The 24833-nt window shown below is 39.4% G+C and overlaps 2 protein-coding genes across 2 annotated transcripts; one reads left to right on the top strand and one right to left on the bottom strand.

Moving 5' to 3' along the window:
- Positions 1 to 473: 473 nt before the first annotated feature.
- On the top strand, positions 474 to 16971 carry LOC5576526 (putative transporter SVOPL). Its single transcript, XM_001662670.2, has 6 exons — positions 474 to 802; positions 15034 to 15131; positions 15199 to 15246; positions 15302 to 15626; positions 15683 to 16654; positions 16717 to 16971. The coding sequence occupies exons 2-6, from the start codon at positions 15104 to 15106 to the stop codon at positions 16925 to 16927; spliced, it is 1584 nt and encodes a 527-aa protein (XP_001662720.1). The 5' UTR covers positions 474 to 802; positions 15034 to 15103; the 3' UTR covers positions 16928 to 16971.
- On the bottom strand, positions 548 to 2822 carry LOC5565631 (synaptic vesicle glycoprotein 2B). The gene is made up of 4 exons (XM_001649937.2): positions 2519 to 2822; positions 2129 to 2453; positions 1100 to 2077; positions 548 to 1037 (listed from the first exon to the last, which is right to left on the bottom strand). The coding sequence occupies exons 1-4, from the start codon at positions 2592 to 2594 to the stop codon at positions 830 to 832; spliced, it is 1587 nt and encodes a 528-aa protein (XP_001649987.2). The 5' UTR covers positions 2595 to 2822; the 3' UTR covers positions 548 to 829.
- Positions 16972 to 24833: the final 7862 nt, after the last annotated feature.

Genomic DNA, 24833 nt, shown 5'->3' on the forward strand with positions numbered 1-24833 from the left:
AAGGAATTTCTTTAAAAAAAATCCCTGAAAGTGTTCATAAAGAATATTTGATAGCAATTATAGTGCAATTATAGTTAAATCCCTGAAAATCCCTGGAAAAACTAGAACAATTCCTGGGGAAATCACCGTAGGAGTTCTGAAGGAATCTCTGGTGCAAGACTTTGAAGAATTCCTATCGGAATTCATTGAAGGAAATCGTGAAAGAATTTTTCGAAGGAATCCCTGGAAGTGTTCATGGGTAATGTTTGAAGGAAATGATAGTGAAATTCCTGGCTGAATCTCCAAAGCAAATTCTGACGTAGTTGCTGAAGAAATTTTTGCAGGATTCTCTAGAGAGTTTTATGTAATCCCTTAAGAAACTGTCGAAGAACATTTTGCATTCCTGGAGAACCTTTAGAGGAAATGGTGGAGGAATTCCTGAATAAATCCTTAAAGGAATTGCTAAGGAAGTTCCTGAAGGAATCCCTAAAAAGCCTCTTAGGAAACTTCACCTATTCTAATATCTTTTCCAAGATCATTTCTTTCCCTGATTGAAACACGAGATGAATCATCTTAAGTAGTTTCATCGGCAGACTTTACATATCATAATTTAGTCGCGGTGCAAATTAATTCCAGATTCAACTGGATCACGCTCAGTCAATTGAAACAGTCTTCGAGTTGGACTAGCAAAACAATTAATGGCAATTGATTGAGATCCAAATTTAGTCGTGCACCAAACAGTGATCGGCGTTCTTGATCGTTCAGAAGTGGCTTATTTTTAGTTAAGGAATCAGAACACTCAACCTGTCCTACAATAAATTCCGTAAGTATGTAATTTAGCCTTACTCGACTAGCACCTCGACGAAATGCTGTTCCTCGATCGCATCCGCTGATGGATATTCGGAATGAAGAACGATAACAGTCCACAAGTGATCAGTAGAATTCCGGGGATGGCGAAGGTCAGTTCGCATTGACTTTCCAACAGTAAGCCGAAAAGGTTCGATCCGATAACACCTCCGAGACGTCCGAACATCGAAGACATGCAAACGGCCATTGCTCTGGAAGTTACAGATCAGACTGGTTAACTACCATTTGGTAAAATTTCACGAGAACTACTCACCTCAAATTCGTCGGAAACAAATCCACGGTGATCGCACTCACGATACTGCCTGCAAATCCGCACATCACCAGAATCATGTAGCACCAGACCGATACCATTGGAATTTCAACGAAGATGATCAGCAAACCCGCAATTCCACATCCACCGAACACAAATACCAAGATCGACAGCCTTCCGACCACGTTAATGATCAATCCAATGATGGCGAAGCCCGCGGCGTAGATCACCTCCAAAATGAACGACATTTCGTACAAGGTAACGTCCAAAGTTTGCACCACACACTCGTCATCCGTGTCCGTCTCCGTATTCGTCGTATTAGCTCGATCGTAGACTAATTCGCAAACGCTGAATCGCTCCTCGCCGGTTTCTTGAGCTTTGAAAACTTGATCGAGTATACTTGGGAAGAACATGTACGTTCCATGCGACGTCAAGTAGGTCCCAAACTGAAGGAAGCACACGATCGCGGTTTTCTTGAGGAACGAACCCATGAAGAGTGGAGCCGTCTGGTTCCAGACCAGCTTTGCCAACGCACCGATCCCCTTCATGTTTTGCAATTCAGCCCGACGAGCCTTGGACTGTTGAGCTTCCGTTTCCGCTAAGATCGAATCAATCACGAGCGGTTCCGCCTTTCTTCCACGGTTGAACCGATGAACCCACTGAATGGTTTTTATCGTCTGGTCCATATCACCCTGCATCAGTACAAATTTGGGACTCTCCGGAAACCACAGCAAAACGAAGGCGCTGATCAACCCGGGCACGCTACAGACTACCAAGAACAATCGCCACGGGCGGTAGACAACACCTAGAGGTACGATCGGTAGCTCCCATTCTTGATTGATCACCGCGAAGGCGATCGCCGGCAGCAGGATACAACCCAATCCGAACACGAACGATGCTCCCATGATTGCGCGGGATCCATTTTGCTGGTTGTGAAACTCTCCCAAATAAGCGTAGATCGTTGCCGACGATCCAGAAATACTGCAATTGATCGTTATTCCATTGATTCTTAATCAGCCCTACAATACTCACAAAAACCCAGCCATAAACCGACACACCGTTAGCATCCAGAAATTGGTCATCAAACTGGACACGATTGTGATGGCGAACGTCAGGAACAGCGTCGGAACGATCACCTTGCGGCGACCTTGCGTATCTGCCAAGAAACCCCACAGGTGCGAACTGACGATCACCCCGAGAAATCCCACCGCACTGAGGATTCCCTTGTCCGAGGTCGAAAGCTGCAGATCGCATCCGGCCACAGCAATCACGTAGCTTATGCCGATTGTTTCCAGCAGGAACGCCGTCAAGATCGCACCGGAGATGGCCATCAGAACGACGTTGAACGCACCGAACTCTGAAATGGATCGATCACATGCTACATCGATTTCGCTATTCATAGAATTGCATTGCAGGACTCACTGGCCATGGAGAGAGCATCTTCGAAGGTTAGACATCGTTCCGTAGATCTGGAAACGTCCGGGTCGACCGTGGCCATGATGTTGCCACTTACGTTGATTGTGCCGAACTACCCGTTTGTCGGTGTTCCAAATCTGTCCAGCCGGTTGCAAAAGCATTGTCAACAATTTGGTTAATCCAGCGATGCCACAATTCTGGCACTATCTCGGGGAAACGCCATCATCGTCTACTGCGCGGCTAATAGGGTTGGTCCACTCGGTTAAACCGAAAGCGGCTGTAGTCTGTGGAGATGGCGTACCTTTAGCGTGATCGCCAAGCTCACTTCGAGTAATTTATTACGACCAACACCGACGGCAGATTGCGGGGATGCCTGCGAAGTTGGCTCTCGAGTCTTATCTCTTTTGCTTGACGACAATGATGTGGGGTAAACTTCAAGCTAGATTTATCAGTGTTGACCGTGTGAATGTTTCGATATTTCTGAGCTGAGAGAATCATCAGCTGTGGATATGTTCAGTATGTGGTGTAACGTTGTAGAATTAGGATCGGTTTTAGTTAAGCATGGCTTTCTGTCTGTCTGGCTAACTTCCTGGCTGCCTATCTGACTCACTGCCTGGCTGTTTTTCTGGTTCTTTTCATGACTGATTTGCTGTCTGTCTTTCTGACTTAGCAATTGTTTTTCAGGATGTTTGTAATAGATTTGATAACCGTATTGTCTGATTTTCTAGCTAACTTCATGAATATCTTTCTGGCTGACATTTTGATTTCTTGAAAGTCTTTTTGGCTGACTTGTCAACTGTCTTCAGCTGTGGCACAGGCACCTTCGCAAACTGTGTAGAGATCAACTTGGCTATCAATATACTGAGAGCATTTCTTGCACGTTTGTTCTTTCGCCATTGTGAACCGTGAATTCGGAAGCCACCGAATCAAAAAATAAAGTCTATTTCTTGAGTTTCAAGTGGCTCTTATGCAAACTACACCAAGAAGCAGAAAACTTAAACAGCTTAACTTGCGGTGTTAAGAATGAACTGAACACTCGAAGAATAGCAGATAATCCGTTCCAAATCAGAGCGACGGCAAAGACTACACGTATTAAACGATTATGATATGCTCTGGTCTCTTACAATCTAACTTGTCGCCTTTCTTGTAAATGGAGCATACTACCGCTTCCTTCCACTCCACCAGTAACTGTTCTGTTTCCCAGATTGTGCCTATCAGCCGGTGCAGACAAATGGCCATCTTTATGAGTTCAGCTCATATACCATCCTTACCAGCAGCTTTATTGTTCTTGAGCTGATGAATGGCATCCTTAACCTCCCTCAAAATGGGGGCTGGTTGGTTTCCATCGCCCGCAGTACTGACAAAGGCATTTCCTCGGTTGTCTCGACTTTCATTTCCTGTGCGCTCAGCGCCATTCAGGTGTTCGTCGAATTGCTACTTCCACCTTTCGATCACCTCACGCTCGTCCGTCAAAATGCTGCCATCCTTATCCCTGCACATCGCGGCTCGTAGCACGAAGCCGTTGCGGGATGCGTTGAGCTTCTGATAGAACTTACGTGTTTCTTGAGCCGGCACAGCTGTTCCATCTCCTCGCACTCCGTCTCCTCCAGGCTAAAGAGGCGGTTCTGCTGTTGCCATTTCTGTCTTTAATGTTCCACGTTCTGCCGGGTCCCTTGCTTCAGCATGACCGCCCGCGCTGCATTCTTCTCTGGAATCTGCCTAAATTCCCCGTAGAACCAATCGTTCCGTCGATTCCATGCCACGCATCCGACCTTGCTCTCAACTGTATCGTTGATTGCTGCTTTCTTTGTTCTCCAGCAGTCCTCAAGAGGAACTTAATCCAGCTCACCCTCTTCCGGTAATGCAGTCTCAAGGCACTGCCCGTATGTAGTTGCGACATCCAGTTGATTAAGCCGCTCTAGGTCATGACTACTATATGGCAGAGTCGATTTTAGCGCCACGATAGGTTCTGACGTCGATAATGTCGGAGATGTGCTGTTCATCAATCAGAACGATTGCGATTTGCGATTCTGTCTGCTGTAGAGATCTTCAGGTGTTTCGGTATGGAAGACCATATTCTTGGAGGCGGGGAAATCAATCAGTCGTAGGCCGTTTTATGCTGAAGTTAACCTTTCGGTTGTCGCGCGAATTTTTGTAACGCGAGTAGTCGCGCGTTGTACTTTGTACAACACCCTTGATTTTGCGAATATCCCAGAAGTCTGACCACTTAGAAAGATGACGTCTTCGGTAAAATTGTTCAGTAGCTTAAGGGCTATTATTATTATAGCCAATAAATTCGGGATTTTGCCACTAGGCGGCCCTAGTGAGCATGAAACTTTTGTTTCTCAGATCTCATGATCCTGACCACTTAGAAAGATGACGTTTTCGGCAAAGTTGTTCGGTAACTCAAGGACTATCATTGTTTGAGCTAGTTGATTCAAAATTTTGTCACTAGGCGGCGCTAGTGAGTATAAAACATTTGTTTCGCAAATATCTCAGGAGCCTGATCACTTAGAAAGATGGTGTATTCGGCAGAGTTGTTCAGTAGCTCAAATTCTTTCTTTGTTTAATTCTTAAAGTTCGAGATTTTGCAAAATAATGATAGTCCATGAGCTTCTGAACAACTTTGCCGAATGTGCCTTTTTAAAAATTCGAGATCCTGCAGAATCCGCAAAACAAAAATTTCATGCTCACTAGCGCCGCCTAGTGGCAAAATTTTGAATCAACTAGCTCGAAAAATGATAGTCCTTAACTTACTAAACAACTTTGCCGAAGACGACATCCTTCTAAATAGTCAGGACCCTGAAATATCTGCAAAACAAAAGTAAAACTTCCATGCCCACTAGTGCCACCTAGCGGTTAAATTCTGAACCAAATGAGGTACCATCATATAGTGCTTTACCTCCAGAACAACTTTAATAAAGACCCCAAGTTTCTATATTATGTGGATTTTAAGATATGACGATTTCAAACTGTGGTTTCCTCAAACCGTACATAGTGCGTTCATTATTATGCGACTTCCATGTACATTTGTTGATTTTACCGTATTATAAAGGGCCATACTGTAAATAAAAACTGTCGAGTATTGTTCTTAAGAAGATTCTTGAGGAATACACTTTGGTTTGGTGTCGATAGATATCTTTGTTGCAAAATGATAGTATATAAATCACAACTGTTGTACAAAGTACAACAGCGCGACAGCCCGAAGGTTAAAGAACCGCAAATAGTAAGAAGTATGTTCCATAACCGATCGTTTGAGAACTTCGCGACCCATTAGAAGCCCGCACTATACAAATCTCAGCCAGCACGTCGTTGGCGAGTAGTGTGTGGTATTTCAACATCTAATAAATAATGCGCTCTCGGTCTAGGCATTGCATATAAATAGAAATCGTTGTGTGGATGGGCATCTAATTCTTCCGAAAGAGGTGCACTGTGCGAAAGAGGACCACGTGATTATTGAGCTGAAATCGAATTCGGAGTAACTTCTGCGTCCTTGAGTCCTCTCGTTGTGTAGGGGTAATGCGCCCTATCTAGTGAACAACGAGTCGTGAGTTCGATTCTCACCAAGCAGATATGTAATTTTTTCCAAATTTCACATCAATTTGTCTATTTAATCAAATTGCAAAATATATGTAATGTTTAGTTTTTCGATAGTTGTTAAACTTCCACTCGGCTGGTTAGCCGTAAACCACGAATCATAATTAAACAAGTAAGAAGTAGATTTTCATTCCTTAGTATTTCTACCTCAATCCGGTCAAAGTTAACTGTTGACGAATCCGCAGCTTTTAGGAAAACAATTAGTTGTAGTTAGTTGTAGTCCATTCTCTATTGATAGGAGAGACTTCAAGTTACTAAAGAAATAATGTCATCGACTACAGAGTCACCTATGGTCATAAATGTAGTTAAAGAACAAAACCTAGAACAAATTTCGTGATGAAGACAGCAACTGATAAGCTAGCGACTAAAAGCCATCTATTCTAATGAAACAGAATAATTTACGAATTTCTTGAAAAATTGTGGAATCAACCGTTGACCTTTTTATGGAAGAACTCATATAGTAGTCTTTGAAGATCTGCTAGAAGCTAGAGTAACAACTGGAAAAATGTCTGGAATAAATTCGGGGATACACTTTGGGAAAACTTTTGAAGTAAGCCCTGTGAAAATTACTGAAAGCTTCGTTGGTTTATCTGGAGCGAATTTTACAAATAGCCCTTGAAAATTTCTTTGGAAGACTTTCTTGGACGAATGATGGGGAATCTCTAGGAGAATATCTAAAGGGTTGCCCAAAGGAGTTCCTGACAGTATTCCAGAAGAATACTCTGTAAAAATCCCCGGAAGAATTTCTGAAGCTTTACTTCAAGAAATCGGTGAATAAATACCTAAACTACATGTGGAACAGTCTCGTAGCAGTAATGGTTTTTCTGAAGCCTCTAGAATTGTACCCAAGACCCGAAATTGTTATCAATAGTTGTATAAAATAAACACAGTTTTAGCAACAACAAAAAAATAAAGTCAATGGTGATGATCCAAAACAAATCTTAGACGTGTGTCGTCGATATCTGACTGCTCCAAACAACTAGTTTTTCATCTTATTTGGACAAAATTCACGCCAGTTGAACTTTTAGAAACAGTAAGTACCGTTAAGTCACCAATCACCGTGCGGCCTCCATTCAACGTGCACACATACAAATTCCTACAGTATATTCACACAATTTTCACAAATCATTCTTCTGTCAGCAATATTAGGTAAAACTGATGGAATGAAGTAGTTCTTGTCACAAAGCCTTCTGAAAAACCTAGTTCTAGTAGTCAAAATCATGTTCATGTTCACCATGTGAATTCTGTTTAATAATGGGATTTTTTAAAACTCTTAGTAGAAACGCCAAAAATTCACATTTTTTATTTTAACAAACATGCTTGGGCAGGAATATCAAAACATCTTTTAATTAAAAAACTACGGAAAACTTATTTTTAAACTATTTTTCTATAAAGCAAAATTCAAAGCGACAACCGGTAATTTTCTCGACGAGCATGATTGCTGAAGTCAAGTGAAAATGTTTCGTTTATTTTATTTTCAAAACTATGAAAACTTTTTTTTTTAACTTTTGGACAATAAATCAAAATTGAAAGCGATGACATCACGTTTTTCGGTCATAAATTTAATTATAGAAGTCTAGTGATCATGTTAGGGCACAAATCAAAATCATTGATTGCTTTAAAAATTTACTTTGAAAACTACGAAAAGCCCTTTTTTTTAATCTGCCGATCAAAACTTAAAACAAAGACATGTAGTTTTTTGACAGCAATCGGGTTATAGAAGTCCATTGAATATGTATGGGTAGAAATAGAGCGGTTCCATTTGAATTCGAATGTCGGTTTACTTTTGTGTTTTTTGATTTGGCTGAAATTTGGCATAAGGTACCGCGGGGCAAGTGGGAACGAAAAAAACGATAGTTCAAACAAATTGTTCAAAAAATTTTTCAAATTTCAATATTTTTCAAATCCAACAACACAATCACGTTTTGGCAACATATTTGCTGGTGTGTGCATGAAACTAATGGAATAATTTCAAAACTGTGAAAACCTTGGAAGAATGTTTAAGAATGAGCCAATGGACGCAGTTACCTCACTAAGCGGGGCAAGTGGGACACATCCAGTTTCATGCGTCAATCCACATCAGTAAGTCAACCATTACAATAATAGGATTGATAAGTCATAGATTTTTCATTTTAAGTGCATATTTCATGTACATAAGGGATCAACCATAAAATACGTTACGTTTTAGGAAGAAACCATTTATTTAATAGTATGTCACCTTACATTTAAAATTAACTGAATATTCCTCAATAAAAGCGTAAAGAGGAATTAAACATGTTCAAAATATATCATTTATAAGTTGTTTATTAAAATGTAGCACATAAACAATCAATAATTGACGAAATTATAAATATGTTTTGTTATTATTTATATGCATGGCAGAAAACCACTTTATGGGATGGAAATGTTTTCCATCATTACTTAATTTGGTAGAAATAACAAATAAAGTTCAAATAACATAGAAAAGTAATTGTTCTCATGATGCATTTCAAATTTCAGCTGTGTGTTTGTTCAATTTTGAAATCGTATTTCAAAAATTAAAAATTAATTAAAAAATAAAGAATAATAACATTTTTCTTCTCCCTTTTATGCAATTACGTAATTTGAGGTTAATCTTTTTTGATAAAAATCATTTGTTTGAATGTTTTAGTGCTACTCTCTAGCAAAATGTATGAATCGTGAACGAAAAGTTTTGATTCTGGTTTTTGTTTTGATAGGTCCCACTTACCCCAGGTACAAATGTATTTTGGGGTAAGATAGACCATCGAAAATTTCATATGAAATGAAAACAAAATACTAGTTTATCGTTAGTAACTTGTAATAATACTAAAAATTATAGCCTACTGATGGAAATTCGATTTAAAACACATTTATTTTTTGCGAGTCAATGCAAGACGTGAAACGTGTCACAATTTGTCATGCAAGTTGAAAATGGCGCTGAACTTACAACTGTTACATGAACCACATGGTAATAAAATAGCAATATGTCTAGTACTAAATACATTCCTTGTCATTGTATCTTCAACTTTCTAGAAGAATACCCCAAGAAAAACTTTTCCTAGTTGAGCTATGACGAAACGCCCCACTTACCCCGGATTCTCACTTGCCCCGGGGTACCTCATGCTTTCTTTATACCCAAAAATGCCTATTTGTATCATCGGTTAGCCATTTTTACCTTAGTGTTACTTTTGAGAAGGACCTAAGAAAAAAAAACAATTTTAAAAAATTAAAACCCAGAAACTATTTGTCTAATCGGTTTGGTGTCTTCCGCAAAGTTTTAGGTTATTGTTGGAACTATCTGGAAAAAATATACACTGTTAAAAATATGTTGTAATTTCTTTTATTTCGAAAATAAAGCCTAAAAATCCATTTTCTAAAAATAGTTTGTTTTTATATATATATATATATATATATATATATATATATATATATATATATATATATATATATATATATATATATATATATATATTTTAAAGTAGACAAAAAATGGAGTCTTTTGCACAGTGGGTCAAGATGGAGAAATCATGGACAAAAAAGTTATGATTTTTTAAAAAAAGGTTGAATTTTCAATATGGTCTAAATAAACTTTTTGAATGCTTTTCGACCAGACGCAAAATTGGCAACAAAAAAGATATACGAGAAAATTTTGCTAATTGCTACCGTTTCTGAGATACAGCGATTATAAAATTAAATTTACTGAAAATTCACAACTTTTGGTTGTTTTCGGATGTTTTTCGAGTTGATAAAATAAAGAATATTTTTTTCTGAGAGCATTTTATTTCATGTTCTTATACAATGATATTCACTTTTTGGGTGTATTCAGGGACGTTGGAATCCGTTGTCTCAATCGATGTTGCTGACGTTGCTTCTAATGTCTCATTACTAAAAACATTCAAGTTGGAGTTCGTTGATTCTATTGAAGTTGCTGACGTTGCTTCCAATGACTCCTGACTAGGAATATTCATATTGGAATCCGTTGACTGTATTGAAGTTGCTGATGGGGATTTTTTTTATTTCCGTACGGGTTTGGGCCGAAAGGTCTCAGATTTTCATGAAACTTTTTCCACAGACAGGGCTCATGAATATATGAATAGAAAAAAAATGAGAAAAATTCAGGGTCGCCTATTTTCCCGGAAAACTCAGTTGGAATTTTTTTGTTTTCCTCTGACACTTCTTCTTCTTCTTGGCATTAACGTCCTCACTGGGACAGAGCCAGCTTCTCAGCTTAGTGTTCTTATGAGCACTTCCACAGTTATTAACTGAGAGCTTTCTTTGCCAAATTTGCCATTTTCGCATTGGTATATCGTGTGGCAGGTACGATTATACTCTATGCCCAGGGAAGTCAAGGAAATTTCCATTACGAAAAGATCCTGGACCGATCGGGAATCGAACCCAGACGCCTTCAGCATGGCTTTGCTCTGTAGTCGCGGACTTCAACCACACGGCTAAGGAAGGGAAGTTTTGCCGGCTTTTTTTTACAAATTTTCTCAACGGTGGAAAATTTTGTGGAAAACTGTTTCCAGTTATTTTTTTTTTTTTTATTCCTGAGAAAATTTGCTTTCATTTTCATAAAAAACTTTGTTTCTACGATGCTTCTTTCTTGAGTTATGATTATTCAAAGAAAAGGCTCGAAATGGCACATTAGCACATTTTTACAAAATTGGACATAACTCAAAAACGAAATAAAAGTACATTTCAAAAATTTCAGCGATTAAAGCTTATAAAATTATCTTCTCAAAAATATTTTTTTGAAAATTTTCCACGAGTTGGAGCATAGTTTTTCCGGCTTTTCTTTACGAATTTTCTCAACGATGGACTATTTTGTAGAAAACTTTTTCCAGTTAATGTTTTTTTTATTCCTGAGAAAATTTGCTTTCAATTTCATAAAAAAAACTTTGTTTCTACGAAGCTTCGTTCTTGAGTTATGATTTTTCAAAGTAAGTAGTGTCAGAGGAAAACAAAAAAATTCCAACTGAGTTTTGCGGGAAAAAAGGCGACCCTGAATTTTTCTCAATTTTTGTTTATTCATATATTGATGAGCCCTGCCTGTGGAAAAAGTTTCATGAAAATCTGAGACCCTTCGACCCACTTTGTACGGAAATAAAAAAAAATCCCTTGCATTATGATTTAGAGCCTAACAGGCTAAAACCTTAAATTGTTCCTAGCTTTTTGAGTAAAACAAATTGTTAGTGTAAAGATAATTGTTGTTTATGGTCTAATATGTTGACCAGACCTCTACAGTGAACGTTTTGTCGAAAAAAAAATACTTGCCATTACCTGGATTTTGAATCACCAGCAAACCATTTGAAACAAACCATATTTCAAGTAGATTTTTTTTTTCAGAAATTATATTTGTGCTCAAACATATTAACTAGATTTTTAAGATGAAATTTATGTCGAAAAAATTAAGTGCCCTAATTAAGGCTAAGTAGCTCATCATTCGTTTTGGCAACAATGATGACTTTTCAGCTTGCATTTCAAAGTGATAAAACTCAGTCTTGATAGCTTATATTGACTTGAAAATGTATCACTGTACGCGCATGCATAAAGTATACTGATACTTTTTCAGCTGTTTCAGTGCAAAACCAACTGATTTTCTTTGATTCGAAATTGTGAGATGAATTATCAACGACACGTACAAATTTCAATGACAGCCTACTTCGCCTTAAGTTCAGATTTACTACCCACACAACCAAAATGTACGTATAACCACAGACAAACAGACGTCACACTCTCACTGATGTCCATCGACATACACACTACCGCCATCTGTTCGTCCATCGGCCAAACACACCGATTTTAGCATTGGGCGTGTTCTCTCGACTATGATTTTGAACGCGATTTGGTCTTAGTGTTACGTCTGTTTGTCTGTGGTATAACGAAATCACTTGGAGGCTTTGTATGTGCAAAATTTCACTTATAGGATGTCACGAAAAGGCCTTCTACGTACAAAAGTGAAGGCGATATGCATGTATATATTATGTGATGAATAATAACATACAATGCGAGTGAACAAATATTCTATCGAACTAACCTGTGATCTTACGAGTATACGGAACGAAACAAAATGTACAAATGAACTCAGAAAAGAAGTGTTTTATGCGAGGAAGCTCAACAATCTGATGAGTTTATCCACGGTGTTTTGCGGGTTTGATGTAATTAGTATGAATAAACGAGTTGTAACGTGAACTTTGATGCGATTTGTGGTTGTCTGGGTAGCAAATAATTTAAAACAATGAGGATTTTCTAAATATTTTAGCAAAATAAAGTTTAAGTGTAAATTGAAATTTTTATTGAACACTAGTGGTCCCGGCAAACTTCGTATTGCCATCAAGTAGGCTGTTGGAAAACGTCAAAAATCCCCCATACAAAATGACACCTTAGTCTTCTCCCGTTTTCCCGATTATTCCGGAGGCTTTCCCGAACTCATTCCTCGTACGAACACGTCGCATCCCTTGTGGAGGGCAACAGTGAAAAACTTGCGTCAATCCGTTGACCCGTTCTCAAGCCATTTCGTGACATACGAACACCACTCCATTTTTATTTATATAGATGAGCAAATTAATCCTGAAAAAATATATGTCATCGCATTGAATTTCGAACTATAGGCTAACAAGTTCTAAAACTAGGTTTTCTTGTAGTTTTTGAGCAACATAAATTTTGAGTGTAATAAAAAAATATATCTCTCTGCCCAAATATAATCACTATTATTGTAGTACAATCAAATTTATTACTTAAAACTACATGCCATAGCTTTCAAACTCGATTTATGGGCAAGCGATTCTAAAAATAAGTTTCATTGTATTTTTTTGGTGAAATAAATCATGAGTATTTTCAAATTTACTTTTTCTTCGCAATCATGCTCACTGAATTTCAAAAAATGAATTCATATAAAAAAAATGTAATTGATTCATATATTGATTTACTGGCAGACATGTTGCAAATCATAGGTTTGAGGCAAACATAGTTTTAAATGGAATCTGAAATGTCTATATCTGGTCAAATATGTTCACTGAACTTGTATAAACAAATATATACCGAAAAAGTTAAATATTATCGTTATGAAGTATGCTACAAATTTTGAGTGTAATCAAAAAAAATATTTCTACTGAATGCCGTGACTACATGTCGTCGCTTAGAATTTTGTTTTATAGGCAAACAGTTTTAAATAAAGAGTATTAATTATTTTGTTTTAATGTAAATAATTTTGAGTGTACCTATTTAGTCGTTTTCATAACAGTTGTTTGGAATAATTTGGAAAGTAAGATACTGCGGTACTACAGTAATAACCATAAGAAGCCATAAGACGGGACCATAAGAAGCGTTATAAAATACCATGTCCCTACTGTTTTTTTTTTTTTTTTTTTTTGAATAACATGTCACATTTTAAGCGTTGAACACATTTTTTGTTAAAAATGTGCTATAATATCCCGGACATAATGGCTCCGGAAGGGATGTATGATGCACTTCCACAAAAAAAAAGCTTCATTGGATATTATTTTTTTTATGAAAAATGAAGATTAGAAGTATATCAATAACTGACAATGGAATGTACGATCGCGAGCAGCTTATCAACACCCCTTTGTCTAATGGAAGGAATTTGATTAAATTCAACGATTTTCATAAATATGCCAAACGGCTAGTATGCCAAATGGCGATTACGCCAAACTTGATGCCAAACGGCATTATGTGGGGTGCTAAACAACTTTGGGTGGACGTAGTAGATTTGCTGAAAGCGTTTTCGAAATCGCTTCGAAAACAACAGAGATATGCATTGTCGAAGTCCGACTTTTTCCGGGGGTTGCATGTGCAGGTGCTCAAGTACATTTGACCATGCTGTAGCACAACCTAGTAAGCGAATTCCGAAATATTTTTTTTTTTCCACTGAAAGGAAGATATAAGGCATATAAACAAGTTCTCCAAACATAATATCATTATATTTTGTGTCGTTCTCAAATTATTTACGAAAAGCACTATCCTCAATTGAAGACGGTGAGTTTTCGGTGCATCTGTCCTCGAAATAGGACGCTGGGCGTTAATGGGTTAAAATAGAGACCAAGTCTAGACTTGCTACCAGCTCTTCGCCTTGTAGTCGCGTGGGTGGCTTGGCAAGGGACATTACAAAAACTTTTCATGAAATGTAATGTTCAGGTTGCTGAACATTAATCATGGAATATACCATGTATTGTAGGTCTTATTGATCCTACCTGAAAAGTTCTTCGTATTTCGAGAAGCAAAAGTCGAATAGCGACCCGTTTCTCTGGCATGCTGGGATTTTGATTAGCGTCAACACATAATTGCTCGGCTCACGTTTTTGAACGTATATTGCTTAAAATTTAGGATCGAATCCTGCTCACGATTAAGAGCGATTCTTTCTCGGGATTTTAAGTTTCTACTGCTCAACTCCGATGATCTTGATGATCTATTCCGTACAGGTAGCTAATTCACGTTCCAGACACTCTTAGAAAGCGCAATAAAACACGTTACAATTGTTTCGCAAGCGTTAAAAAGTAATCTTAACTTGTATTCGGTTAAACAACAAGAACCTCTTGGATAATTTTTAAATTATACGCGAAAGGATATCGCATCTTCCTCGTGTAATCTCCAGCAGCACTTTGCAAAAAGAAAGCACTCACTTTTTGCTCAAGATAAGCGAAAAGCAAACCGTCTATGTAAGACCTGAGATAAGTCATCTGAAACGAGAGCAAAACTGCTCCATTCATCTTTGTGTTGAATCCCCTGCGACTTCGGCCGGCCGGTGCTCCCCAGATGAATTACGATTTGTGCTACACTGAAAGTTTATGACCAAACAGCATCAGCAGCTTGATTGCGATGGATCACCACCAGTTGGGCTGGTCGAATCACGTTTTTCGTACCAGTTGTATTAACATCTGTCTGTGGTTGGCATTTTCCATCGACAGATGTTCGTGGACATTGGGCGTCACTTCGAGGTGTATATCGCAGAGGGAACAACCAAGCTGAGTAGCAGCGATGGAGGTCGTTGAAAGGAAGGGATCAGGTAAGTTTTACGGGCAAACGGTATCCTTAGACCTTATGATCATATGAACTCCTTGTTCAAATTCCAGTTACCAAATCAAAGGGAGTATCCATGGACGAAGCCCTGGCACTGGCAGGTAAGAACGCCCGCTCAATACGAATCACAGCATCTAAGTCAAACGTACATTCCAGGTTTCGGTCCATGCAACGTGGTCCTGATCTTGGTGTCGGGAACCGTCCTCGCCTCTTTTCTGTTGGAAATCCTCGGCGTTAGCTACATCATCCCGGTTATCGGGCAGGACTTGGATGTGACCACCAAGGAGAAAGGCGTCCTCAGTGCGGTTGGTTTCGCGGGGGTCATCGTCAGTTCGCATCTGTGGGGTTTTCTGGCGGATACGCATGGTCGACGCAAGATCATTATCCCGGCGTTGCTTATCTCGTTCGTTATCAGCGTGATATCGAGCTTTACGGCGAACTTCTGGGTCATCGTTTTCCTGCGATTCATGGTTGGATTTTTGTAAGTGGATATACTTTCCTAGATAAGCCATTGTTAAACCGAACTTCATATACCAGCGTTTCCGGACCATCTTCAGCCACTTACGCCTACCTGGGCGAGTTTCACAACCGCAAAAATGCATCCCGAGCTATCATGGGAGCTTCCGTTGTATTCGGAACAGGAGGCATTCTATTGCCGGGACTGGCCTACATCGTGATCAATCAGGGTTGGCAGCTACCCATCCCTCTACTGGGCATTATCTACCGACCATGGCGACTGTATTTCATCGTGTGCAGTCTACCAGGCTTGATAAGTGCCATGATTCTGCTCAGATTTCCAGAAAGCCCTAAGTTCACCTTCAGCCAAGGTAACACAAGACAAGCGATTGAGGCCATTCAATGGGTTCACCGATTCAACGCCTGCTGTAGAAGCAAGACCCCACTTCACATCGAATCCATCGAGGAAGACGAAGAAGATCGACTGGAACGTGAGAAGCGAGCTGTCCTAAGGAACACCAAAGGCTGTCTAGCCCTCATGAAGTTGGTGTGGAACCAGACGGCTCCGCTGTTCATGAGTCCTCATCTACGGAAGACGGCAATCGTGTGTATCCTTCAGTTCGGCACTTACCTGGCGGCGCACGGAATGTTCATGTTCTTCCCGGAGATCGTCAATCAGTTGGTGCTGGTGAGGGAAACCGGAGTTGGGGCGGCCACCATGTGCCAGATCCTGGAGCAGTACGGGAACTTCAGTGCCGTCGAAGAGGTCGGCGAAGGTAGCCAAATGATGGCACCGGCTGCCTTTCAGCTGTCTTTCATTTTGGAGTTGATCTACGCCGTGGGGTTTGCGGTTATCGGGGTTACTATCAACGCGGTAGGACGATTGCCGCTTTTGGTTTTCATTTTTGAGACCTGCGGAGTTGCGGGATTGTTGTTGTTCGTCGTAAAAGTACCAACAGCGGTCATTTGGCTGTATATTGTGTTTTTGTGCAGTGGTTATACGGCAGTTATGGTCAATGCGATCATCGTGGATCTATATCCAACGAGTTTGAGGTAAGTCGTAGAGTTGAAGTATTGTGTTATCATAAATTGACAAGCCTGTTCATTTATTCTAGGGCAATGGCCGTTTGCATAGCGCTGATGGTCGGTCGCTTGGGAAGCGTGGTTGGATCCAATATGCTAGGGATCCTGCTGGAGGAATACTGCGAGCTGACATTCGGCATTGCTTCGGTACTGTTGATCATCTGCGGAGTGTTGGCCTTCTTCATTCCGAACATCAGCCAACGAGTGCTATCCAAGACGCCGTCCGATGGAGACGATTCATAATCTCAAACTTATATATTTCATAAAGATGTTTTTTGGTAAACAGATAGTTGTGCGCCAATCCTTTCTTGATTGAATATCAGCGACCTTATTCTTGCTAGCCACCTTATTGCTCTTGATTCAAATCTAACGCTATTCGGATGTTTGGGGCCCAGATAGCCGTAGCGGTAAACGCGCAGCTATTCAGCATGACCATGCTGAGGGTCGTGGGTTCGAATCCCACTGGTCGAGGATCTTTTCGTAAAGGAAATTTTCTCGATTCCCAGGGCATAGAAGTATCTTCGTACCTGCCACACGATATACACATGCAAAAATGGTCAATCGGCAAAGAAAGCTCTCAGTTAATAACTGTGGAAGTGCTCATAAGAACACTAATCTGAGAAGCAGGCTTTGTCCCAGTTGGGACGTAACGCCAGAAAGAAGAAGAAGCTATTCGGATGTTCAATGTAGTACCTCTTCCACCTTTCGGTAACCAGAAGTCCATCAGAGAAAGTTGTTTCAGTTTTATTCCTACAAGTTGTGACTTGAAGCACTACAATTTTGCGAAATGTATCCACTAGTTGCCCTTCCGGATGCCCAGTCTGCTTTGGAATTTCCAACGATACTAATTTCTTAGTTATCGTTACTTCTAACTAACTGAGAACGTGCCTCGGCTCAGTTAGTGATTGAAACGACTCAGAATGCTCAAGTGTCCAACGGCTATTTGGTACAGGAACTTATTCATCCACCATGTTATGGAGCTAAAACCTTTCTGTCGTATAATGCAGCCCACAGACGCTCAGACGGTTTGACCAACATTGACTCCGCCCCCAAGTTAGTCAAACCGACTTATGTTGATACAACCGTTTGACCAACTATCAAGGTTGGTTGCAGCAACACGATATTTCTTCGCATGTTTTTACACACCTAAATTATTTTACGGATTTCTGTGAAATCTCAACAGCTGAACAATTCGGTGAAATAAATTAACGGAGTACGGTAAATTTTTACAGTATTCGGTAAAAAATCACCGTAATCCGTAAAATTCTGATGAAATACGGAGTTTTATCTCACCGAATTGTTCAGCTGTTGAGATTACGGTGAAATTCACCGTAGTGCGTTTAGTATGTAGACTTGCCGAGAGTCTAGTGAATATGTGATTGTTATTTTTTCGAATGCTGTGGCTGTGGGGGAGAATCTTTTCGCGATTTTCTGGCAATAATCGCAGTAAGGAAGAGAAGAACTAACTAAGAACTAAGTACCAGAAGAAATAAATATTTAAGAGGAATTCCAGTTATAATTCGTACGAAATATTCCGACAAAACTCAGAAATCATGACGGGTCTCTTTCGGGAAATATTCTGAGCAGTCATTGATATGGGAATGGCCATGGGATTTTTTTTTCAAACATTCTATCCAGATCTTTTAGTCGTTTCCTCTAGTTATTCTACTTTGAAGTTTTAAAACTTCTAATTGAACTTTAATACTTCCCTTTTTGCAAAAGAATAAAATACTAAAATCACTAGTAAGGCGAGCCAATACCTTTAAACTCTAATATGTGTTGCTTATCTTGACAGATAGGCCTATTTCGTCTGCGACTTACAGACTTCTTCAGTGCCGAGCACTTTTAGTATTTTATTTTTTGCAAAAAGTGAAGTGTTAAAGTTCAATCAGTAGTTTTAAACACACTCTAATAATCCCTCCTTTAAATTTAATATTAAAAAAGTGTAGTTTAAAGTTTTTCTAGGAATCCATAAGCTATACTAAGGATTCCATCAAAAGCTCTTACTGGGATTCTACCACGAATTTTATCAATAATTCCTTTAGAAATTTATCCACAGGTTCAGCCAGAAATTCCTCCGGGGAACATTTTTCAGGTATACCTTCAGGTGGAATTTTTCCAAGGATTCCTTTAGAGGTTCCTCTACAAATTATTGTGGATTCCACCAAAAAATCCTCCAAAGATTCATTTAAGAATTCCTCCAGCGGAACTTCAAGCATTTCAATACAGATACTACCCACAATTTATCCAAGGATTCATCAAGTTCCTCCAAGGATTCCACCAAAAATTTCTCCAAAAATTTCACCAGAAATTGAAGGCTTTCTGGTGAAAGATTTCAAGAGAAATACTGCAAAAAAAAAACAATCATCAAAACTTGATCAACAGGAATTCCTTTAGAGATTCCACTTGTAATTTTTTGAGAGGATCCCCCAGGTTATCCTTCGGTATTCCTCTAGAGAATCTTCAATAAATTCTTTTATAAACTCCACCAGTGTTTCCTCCAAAGATTCTTCCTTGTATCTCTGAAGGGACCCTACGAGGCATTCGTCCTGGGATTTCTGCAGGAATTACTTCAACAATCTAATATAAATTTCTCCTAGGATTCTTAAAAGAATTTATCCATCAATTCCATCCAGTATTTCTTGAAGGATTTTTTCCAAGGAATCTACCAGGAATTACCTTAGAGAATCTTTCAGAAACTCATTCAGGGATTTCTTTAAAAGTTTAAATATATTAAGGAATCTCTCCAGGAAACTCTCTAGGAATTTATCTATTGATTTCTTTGGTGATACCTCCAAGAATTTCTAAAAAGTATATCTCCATGGATTTTTTTTCAGAAATGAAAAAAAATCTTTAAGATCTACTTTAAATACCAGTTAACTCCCTGGAGGAATTTATGATAATCCTGAAGCACAATCCTAGTAACACATTTAAAGTATTTTATGGTTGAACTACTGGCGAAACTCTGGTAGATTTTTCTGATGGTAATTCTAACGAAACTCTGGTGATGTTCCCAGTGATGACGCTAGAAGAACTCCTTGCGAAATTCCTTGAAAATTTCTCCCGCGAAAAATTACAGGTGATTCAATTAGGGAAAATACAGTTGAACTATCTGAAGGAATTACTAGTGGAATCTTTATAGGAAATTGTGGTCAAATCGCATAGGAAATTTGTTATTGGATAATTGGAGTTCATCTTGGTGGCATCCACAAAGGAACCTCCCAGAGGAATCCCTGAAGGAGTTCCTGTTTTATATTCCAGGAGGAATTCCTGATAGAGTCACTGGATGATATACAGGTAGATTCCCAAATTACAGGTAAAACTATTATAATAAATTTCTGATAATATCGCTGGAGGGTTCCTGAAAACCCCCAAGAATCCCTGGAGTTATTCCACGAGAAATTTCTTGAAAAATCCGGAGGAATCCCTTGAGGATTTCCGGGATTGATACCTTAAGGAAATGCGGGAGGAGCCCCATGATGAATTCCGCGAGAAATCCTTTGAAAAATTCCGGAAGTAATCTGTTGAGTAATGCCGGGGAACTTATAAGAAATTTCTGATAAAATCCCTGGAGAAAATTCTGATAATCTTCGAGAATCGTTGGAGATTTTGCAAGAGGAATTCCTTGAGGATTGATTCCTTAAGAAATTTCGGGAGGTATCCCTTGACTAATTCCGGGAGGAATCCCTTAAGGAATTCCAGGAGGACTATCTTGAAGAGTTCTTGGATGAATCTCTTGAAGTATTCTCTAGAAGTTTGGGTAGTATGTCCTAATAAATTCCGAAAAGAATTCATAATAAATTAACCCAGAATAACCCTAAAGAGATTCCTGAAGGAACCTTAAGAAGAATTCCTGATAGAATCCCTGACAGAACTTCTGATGGAATCCCAGGAGGATTTATAATAAAGTCTTAGAAGTTTTTCTAATGGAATCCGTGAACGAACTTCCGATGGAATCTCTGCAGAAATTCCCAATGGAATCTATTGATGAACTCCTTCAGATGGAATCCATGGAAAAACTTGTATTAATTCCTGATAGAATCATTAGAGAAACTCTTGATAGAATTCCTGTAGAAATTCCAGTTGGAATCTCTGAAGGAACTCCTAATGGAAACCCTAGAGGAACTCCTGATAAAGTCCTTAGAAGAAAAAAAAAAAAAGCTGGTAACGTAGTCCTATTCACAGCCACAACTTTTTACTTCACGGGAATCGTCATTGTCACTTGTTACAAATATTCCAAGATATACAACAACTTCAAACACATTTCCATCATACACTACCTCAACACCTACACCACAAAGTCTACCTCTGTCTCTACCTGCAACCATGTACTTAGTTTTGGTAGATTTAATGGTCAGGCTCCCTCTTCAGAGGTACAAAGGCCTCCTCCACTGACCTGCAATCGATTCCAATAAGGTCGATATCGTCCCCAAAGCCAAGGAGCATGTACGACCGTGTGATGATAGTGTTTTTTTTTCACACCAGACCTTCTAATAGCAAAAGTGCAATGTTTAACAGTAAATTCGAAAGTGCATCTCTTTGCTTCAATCCGTGTAACGTCACAAACGAGGTTAACACCTCGTCTGCGGTTCGAGCACTTGATTTCGAACCATCCAGCGTAGCCTAATTAGTTTCGCCGGAAAACCATGTTCAGACATTATCTGTCACAGCTTATTTATTTTCACTGATTCGTACGCTGCCTTGGAATTAATAAACAGATGGTGAGTCTACGAGTTATACTCCCGGAATGTATCTAGAATCATTCGCAAGATAAACGTCTGATCGATGAAGTACTCCTCGAATTCAGCAGAGTAATCAGTCTGTGATACTTACTCTGTGTCCTTTCTTGTAGATGGGGCGTATGAGGGCATTCAACCAAGCGGTGGGCATTTCTTCATCCTCTCATACCTTCACTAGTACTCGGTGGCTCAACGAAGGTATCACATCGTACATCCGGAATCTACTGCTCAGCTTGAACATCAGATCATTCTGCAGCGTTTCATCGTCGCAGATATCGACTGGGCTGATATCGACTGAAAGTCTTTGCAAAAAAAGTGTCCAGAAAAAAAAGACAAAACAGGAATCAAAAAGAGACCGAACTGAATTTATGAAAACGCGAAGAAACTTAACAGGAGCCAGGAAATAAGAGTTTGATTGACCGGACATTTCTATAAGAATATTTCTCAGACTTTTTTGTGAATTCCTCATAACATGGACTCGTTTTACTGTATGCATTTTCTATAATTTTCTCCAGGAATTTTATAAGATTTATTTCCGGTGTTCACCCGAGGTATCCTTCTGATATTACTCCGAATATTTCTTTACGAGTTTCATTCAGTAATTTTTCACTAATTTAAAAATTGCTCAAAATATTTCGCATTAGATCCTGCGAGGAATTCAAACTGAAATTGATCTAAGCATAACCACAGCAATTACCTCAGAGATTTCATCGGGAATTGCTCCAATAACTCTTTAGAATTGTTTCAAAAAGATCCTAAGCTTTCCAGAAGTTTATCCAGCGAATCTCCAATCGATTACATTGGAAATTAATCCGAGATTCTCGTTTAGAAAATCTTCAAAAATTGAACCAGTAATTTCTCCAGATATGCAACCAGGATTTCTTGAGATTTTCTAAAAAAATGTTGTTGAGATTTTTTTTTAATATTGAACAGGTACTCCAAAGATTTCTCGTAACATATCTTCAGGAACCCCTATTTTTTCAGGAATTATTCCAGGGATAGCTGCGGTGAATTGTCAAGGGAGTTTTTTTTTCATAAAAATGACGAAAATACTGTGGAAATTTCTGACGAACTCTTGGATCTCTGAGAGAACTTCTAGACTCTAGAGAATGTTAATTATCCAAAAATAATAAACCAAAACCCTGTATAATACTCCACTGCATTTTTTGAAGGAATAACTGAAAAAAATATTGTAGTCAGTGGAAAGAAAACACTTGCGTAGTGGTCAAAGTCAGAACAAGGAATCAAAACTAATTACTTACATTTATCCAGGAGAACATCGGATGTTTACCATTTTAATAGCAAATGCAATGTCCGGTTTTTGGGCGACAATACTGGAGCTGGAGTTTTCGGCCCTGGTATCAGCAAGGTAATCGCTATGGGGCGCAGTCCCACTGTGTTCCAAGCTGGCTTGTATTTCATCATTGACTGTACAAATGTTTGTCTCAAAAGAAACTATAGGCTTGCAAAGATCTGTATTTTCTCGGACAGTCAAGCAGCTTTGAATGCTCTAAAGGCATTCACATGTAGATCAAAGTTGGTGTGGGAATGCATTCTTTCTCTGAAGCAATTGGCCAGTAGGAACGAAGTTACATTGTACTGGGTGCCCGGCCATTATGGAATTGAGGGGAATGAAATCGCCAACAATTTAGCAAGACAGGGTGCTTCGAGCTTTGTCGGCCCTGAACCGTTCTGTGGTGTTCCTGAGTGCACTCTCAGGATGAAACTGAAAAATTGGAAAATGTCCATGGTAGAATCCAATTGGAACGGCACGGATATATCCAAGCAAGCGAAAAGATTCATAAAACCCAGTCAAGCTAAAGCCCGGGCTATACTGAATTTTAATAAAAGAAATCTTAAGGTAATAACTGGTCTGATGACCGGTCACTGCCCAAGTAGGTATCATCTTAAAAAGATAGGAAAAATACAATCCTCTGAGTGTCGTTTTTGTCAAGCTGAAAACGAAACTGCTCTGCAACTGCGGAGCATTGCTTGATCAAAGAATGTTAGCATTTGGAAAAGGGTTATAAGAGCCCTTGGAAATTTGGCAAGGTAGTCCTAATAGGGTAATAGACTTTATAAAACGAGTTGTGCCCAGTGGGGACAGTGTGACACATCAACCAATGTCTATCACATCTCAATTGTGAAAGGATATTTGATGAGCACCAAATAAAATATAGGTCATTCCACAATATTCCTAAATAATGGAAGCAATGGTTACAAGGAAAAAAAAAATGTCCGGTCTTGTGGCTTGCCCTGCTTATAACAGGTAGCCAACCGCTTCTTTGAAAGGAACATCCTTCATTCCTGCAACTTCATCTGGCGTCTTGGGGCACACTGGCGACTTGTCGAGTTTGATGCATGGATCCATTGGCGTCGCAACTGCTTTCGCATATGCCATGTTGAATATTCGATGTACGGCTGTTGATCTGGAGAAAGTTTTCCATTTCCGCAGTCTCAGACGAAATTTCGCCTCTCCTAGGTTTTTCATCTTGAATCGGGAATTCAGGTAAGTTTTTTACCTTAACCTCCACGCATATTTCTCAAACGGTCCATAAGGTTACATAAAACGTGAACACCAGGAAATCATCCACATAGATCCTAACAAACACATCTTGCCATTATTTTCGTGGATATGTTGCAAACGGGGATCCACACTGGAACAAATCAGTCCGAACTCTTTCAGAGCTTTGTCCAGCTGAGTGTTCTAATCCCTGCTCGATTGCTTCGGTCCGTATAATGCCTTTTGTGACTTGCATACCTGCCTGAGAACGCCGAAGTGGCCTTCGAGTTGTTCCATGTCTATCTCTTTATCCTTGAATTTTCCTTGCAGAAATGCTGTACCTGCATCAAGCTGCTCGATTTCGAGATCATATTGATCTACCAACGCCATGTGGAAACGGATAGTAGAGTATCGCCCTACCGGGGAATAAACTACATTATAGTTGATGCCGGCTCGTTGAGAATAACCTTTCATAACAATCCGAGCCTTTTACCGCTCGATTCCGAGGCAGGTACCAAGTACCGATTTCTTCCAACGCGCGAAGTTCCTTTTGCATCGCTTCGGTCCAGTAATGATGATCTGCCCGGGGTTCATTGCCTCAGTTTAACTCGTCGGATCTCCTCCGTCGTCATCATGCGCTTCTTCGTTGGTACTATCAAGATCGAACTGTTCGGAAAAATTCTGGACATCAGTTTAACTAAAGCAAACAAAATCAGAATATTTTCCTGGGAATACGCGCTCCTGACCGCTGCGCCTTAACCCTTACTGCTTATCAGTTTGTCTTTTAAGTTGCGGTGGGAGCGCTAGATCAGAACCAAGTTGCCAGGAGAACGATCGGAAATGTTGACCTGATAGGTAACATCTTCGTTGGCTTGATCTGTCGGTACCATCACTTCTAAGTGGACTG

This window comes from Aedes aegypti, chromosome 1 (genome assembly GCF_002204515.2).
Source record: "Aedes aegypti strain LVP_AGWG chromosome 1, AaegL5.0 Primary Assembly, whole genome shotgun sequence".
Classification (NCBI taxonomy): domain Eukaryota; kingdom Metazoa; phylum Arthropoda; class Insecta; order Diptera; family Culicidae; genus Aedes; species Aedes aegypti.

Bases quoted from the DNA above. Each gene is read 5' to 3' on its own strand.
- LOC5565631 (XM_001649937.2), bottom strand. From the start codon at position 2,594: ATGGCCACGGTCGACCCGGACGTTTCCAGATCTACGGAACGATGTCTA. The intron at 2,454-2,518 runs GTGAGTCCTGCA...GATCCATTTCAG, and splicing joins AGATGCTCTCTCCATGGCCA to AGTTCGGTGCGTTCAACGTC. The intron at 2,078-2,128 runs GTGAGTATTGTA...GATCAATTGCAG, and splicing joins CGGTTTATGGCTGGGTTTTT to TATTTCTGGATCGTCGGCAA.
- LOC5576526 (XM_001662670.2), top strand. From the start codon at position 15,104: ATGGAGGTCGTTGAAAGGAAGGGATCAG. The intron at 15,132-15,198 runs GTAAGTTTTACG...TTCAAATTCCAG, and splicing joins CGTTGAAAGGAAGGGATCAG to TTACCAAATCAAAGGGAGTA. The intron at 15,247-15,301 runs GTAAGAACGCCC...CGTACATTCCAG, and splicing joins CGAAGCCCTGGCACTGGCAG to GTTTCGGTCCATGCAACGTG.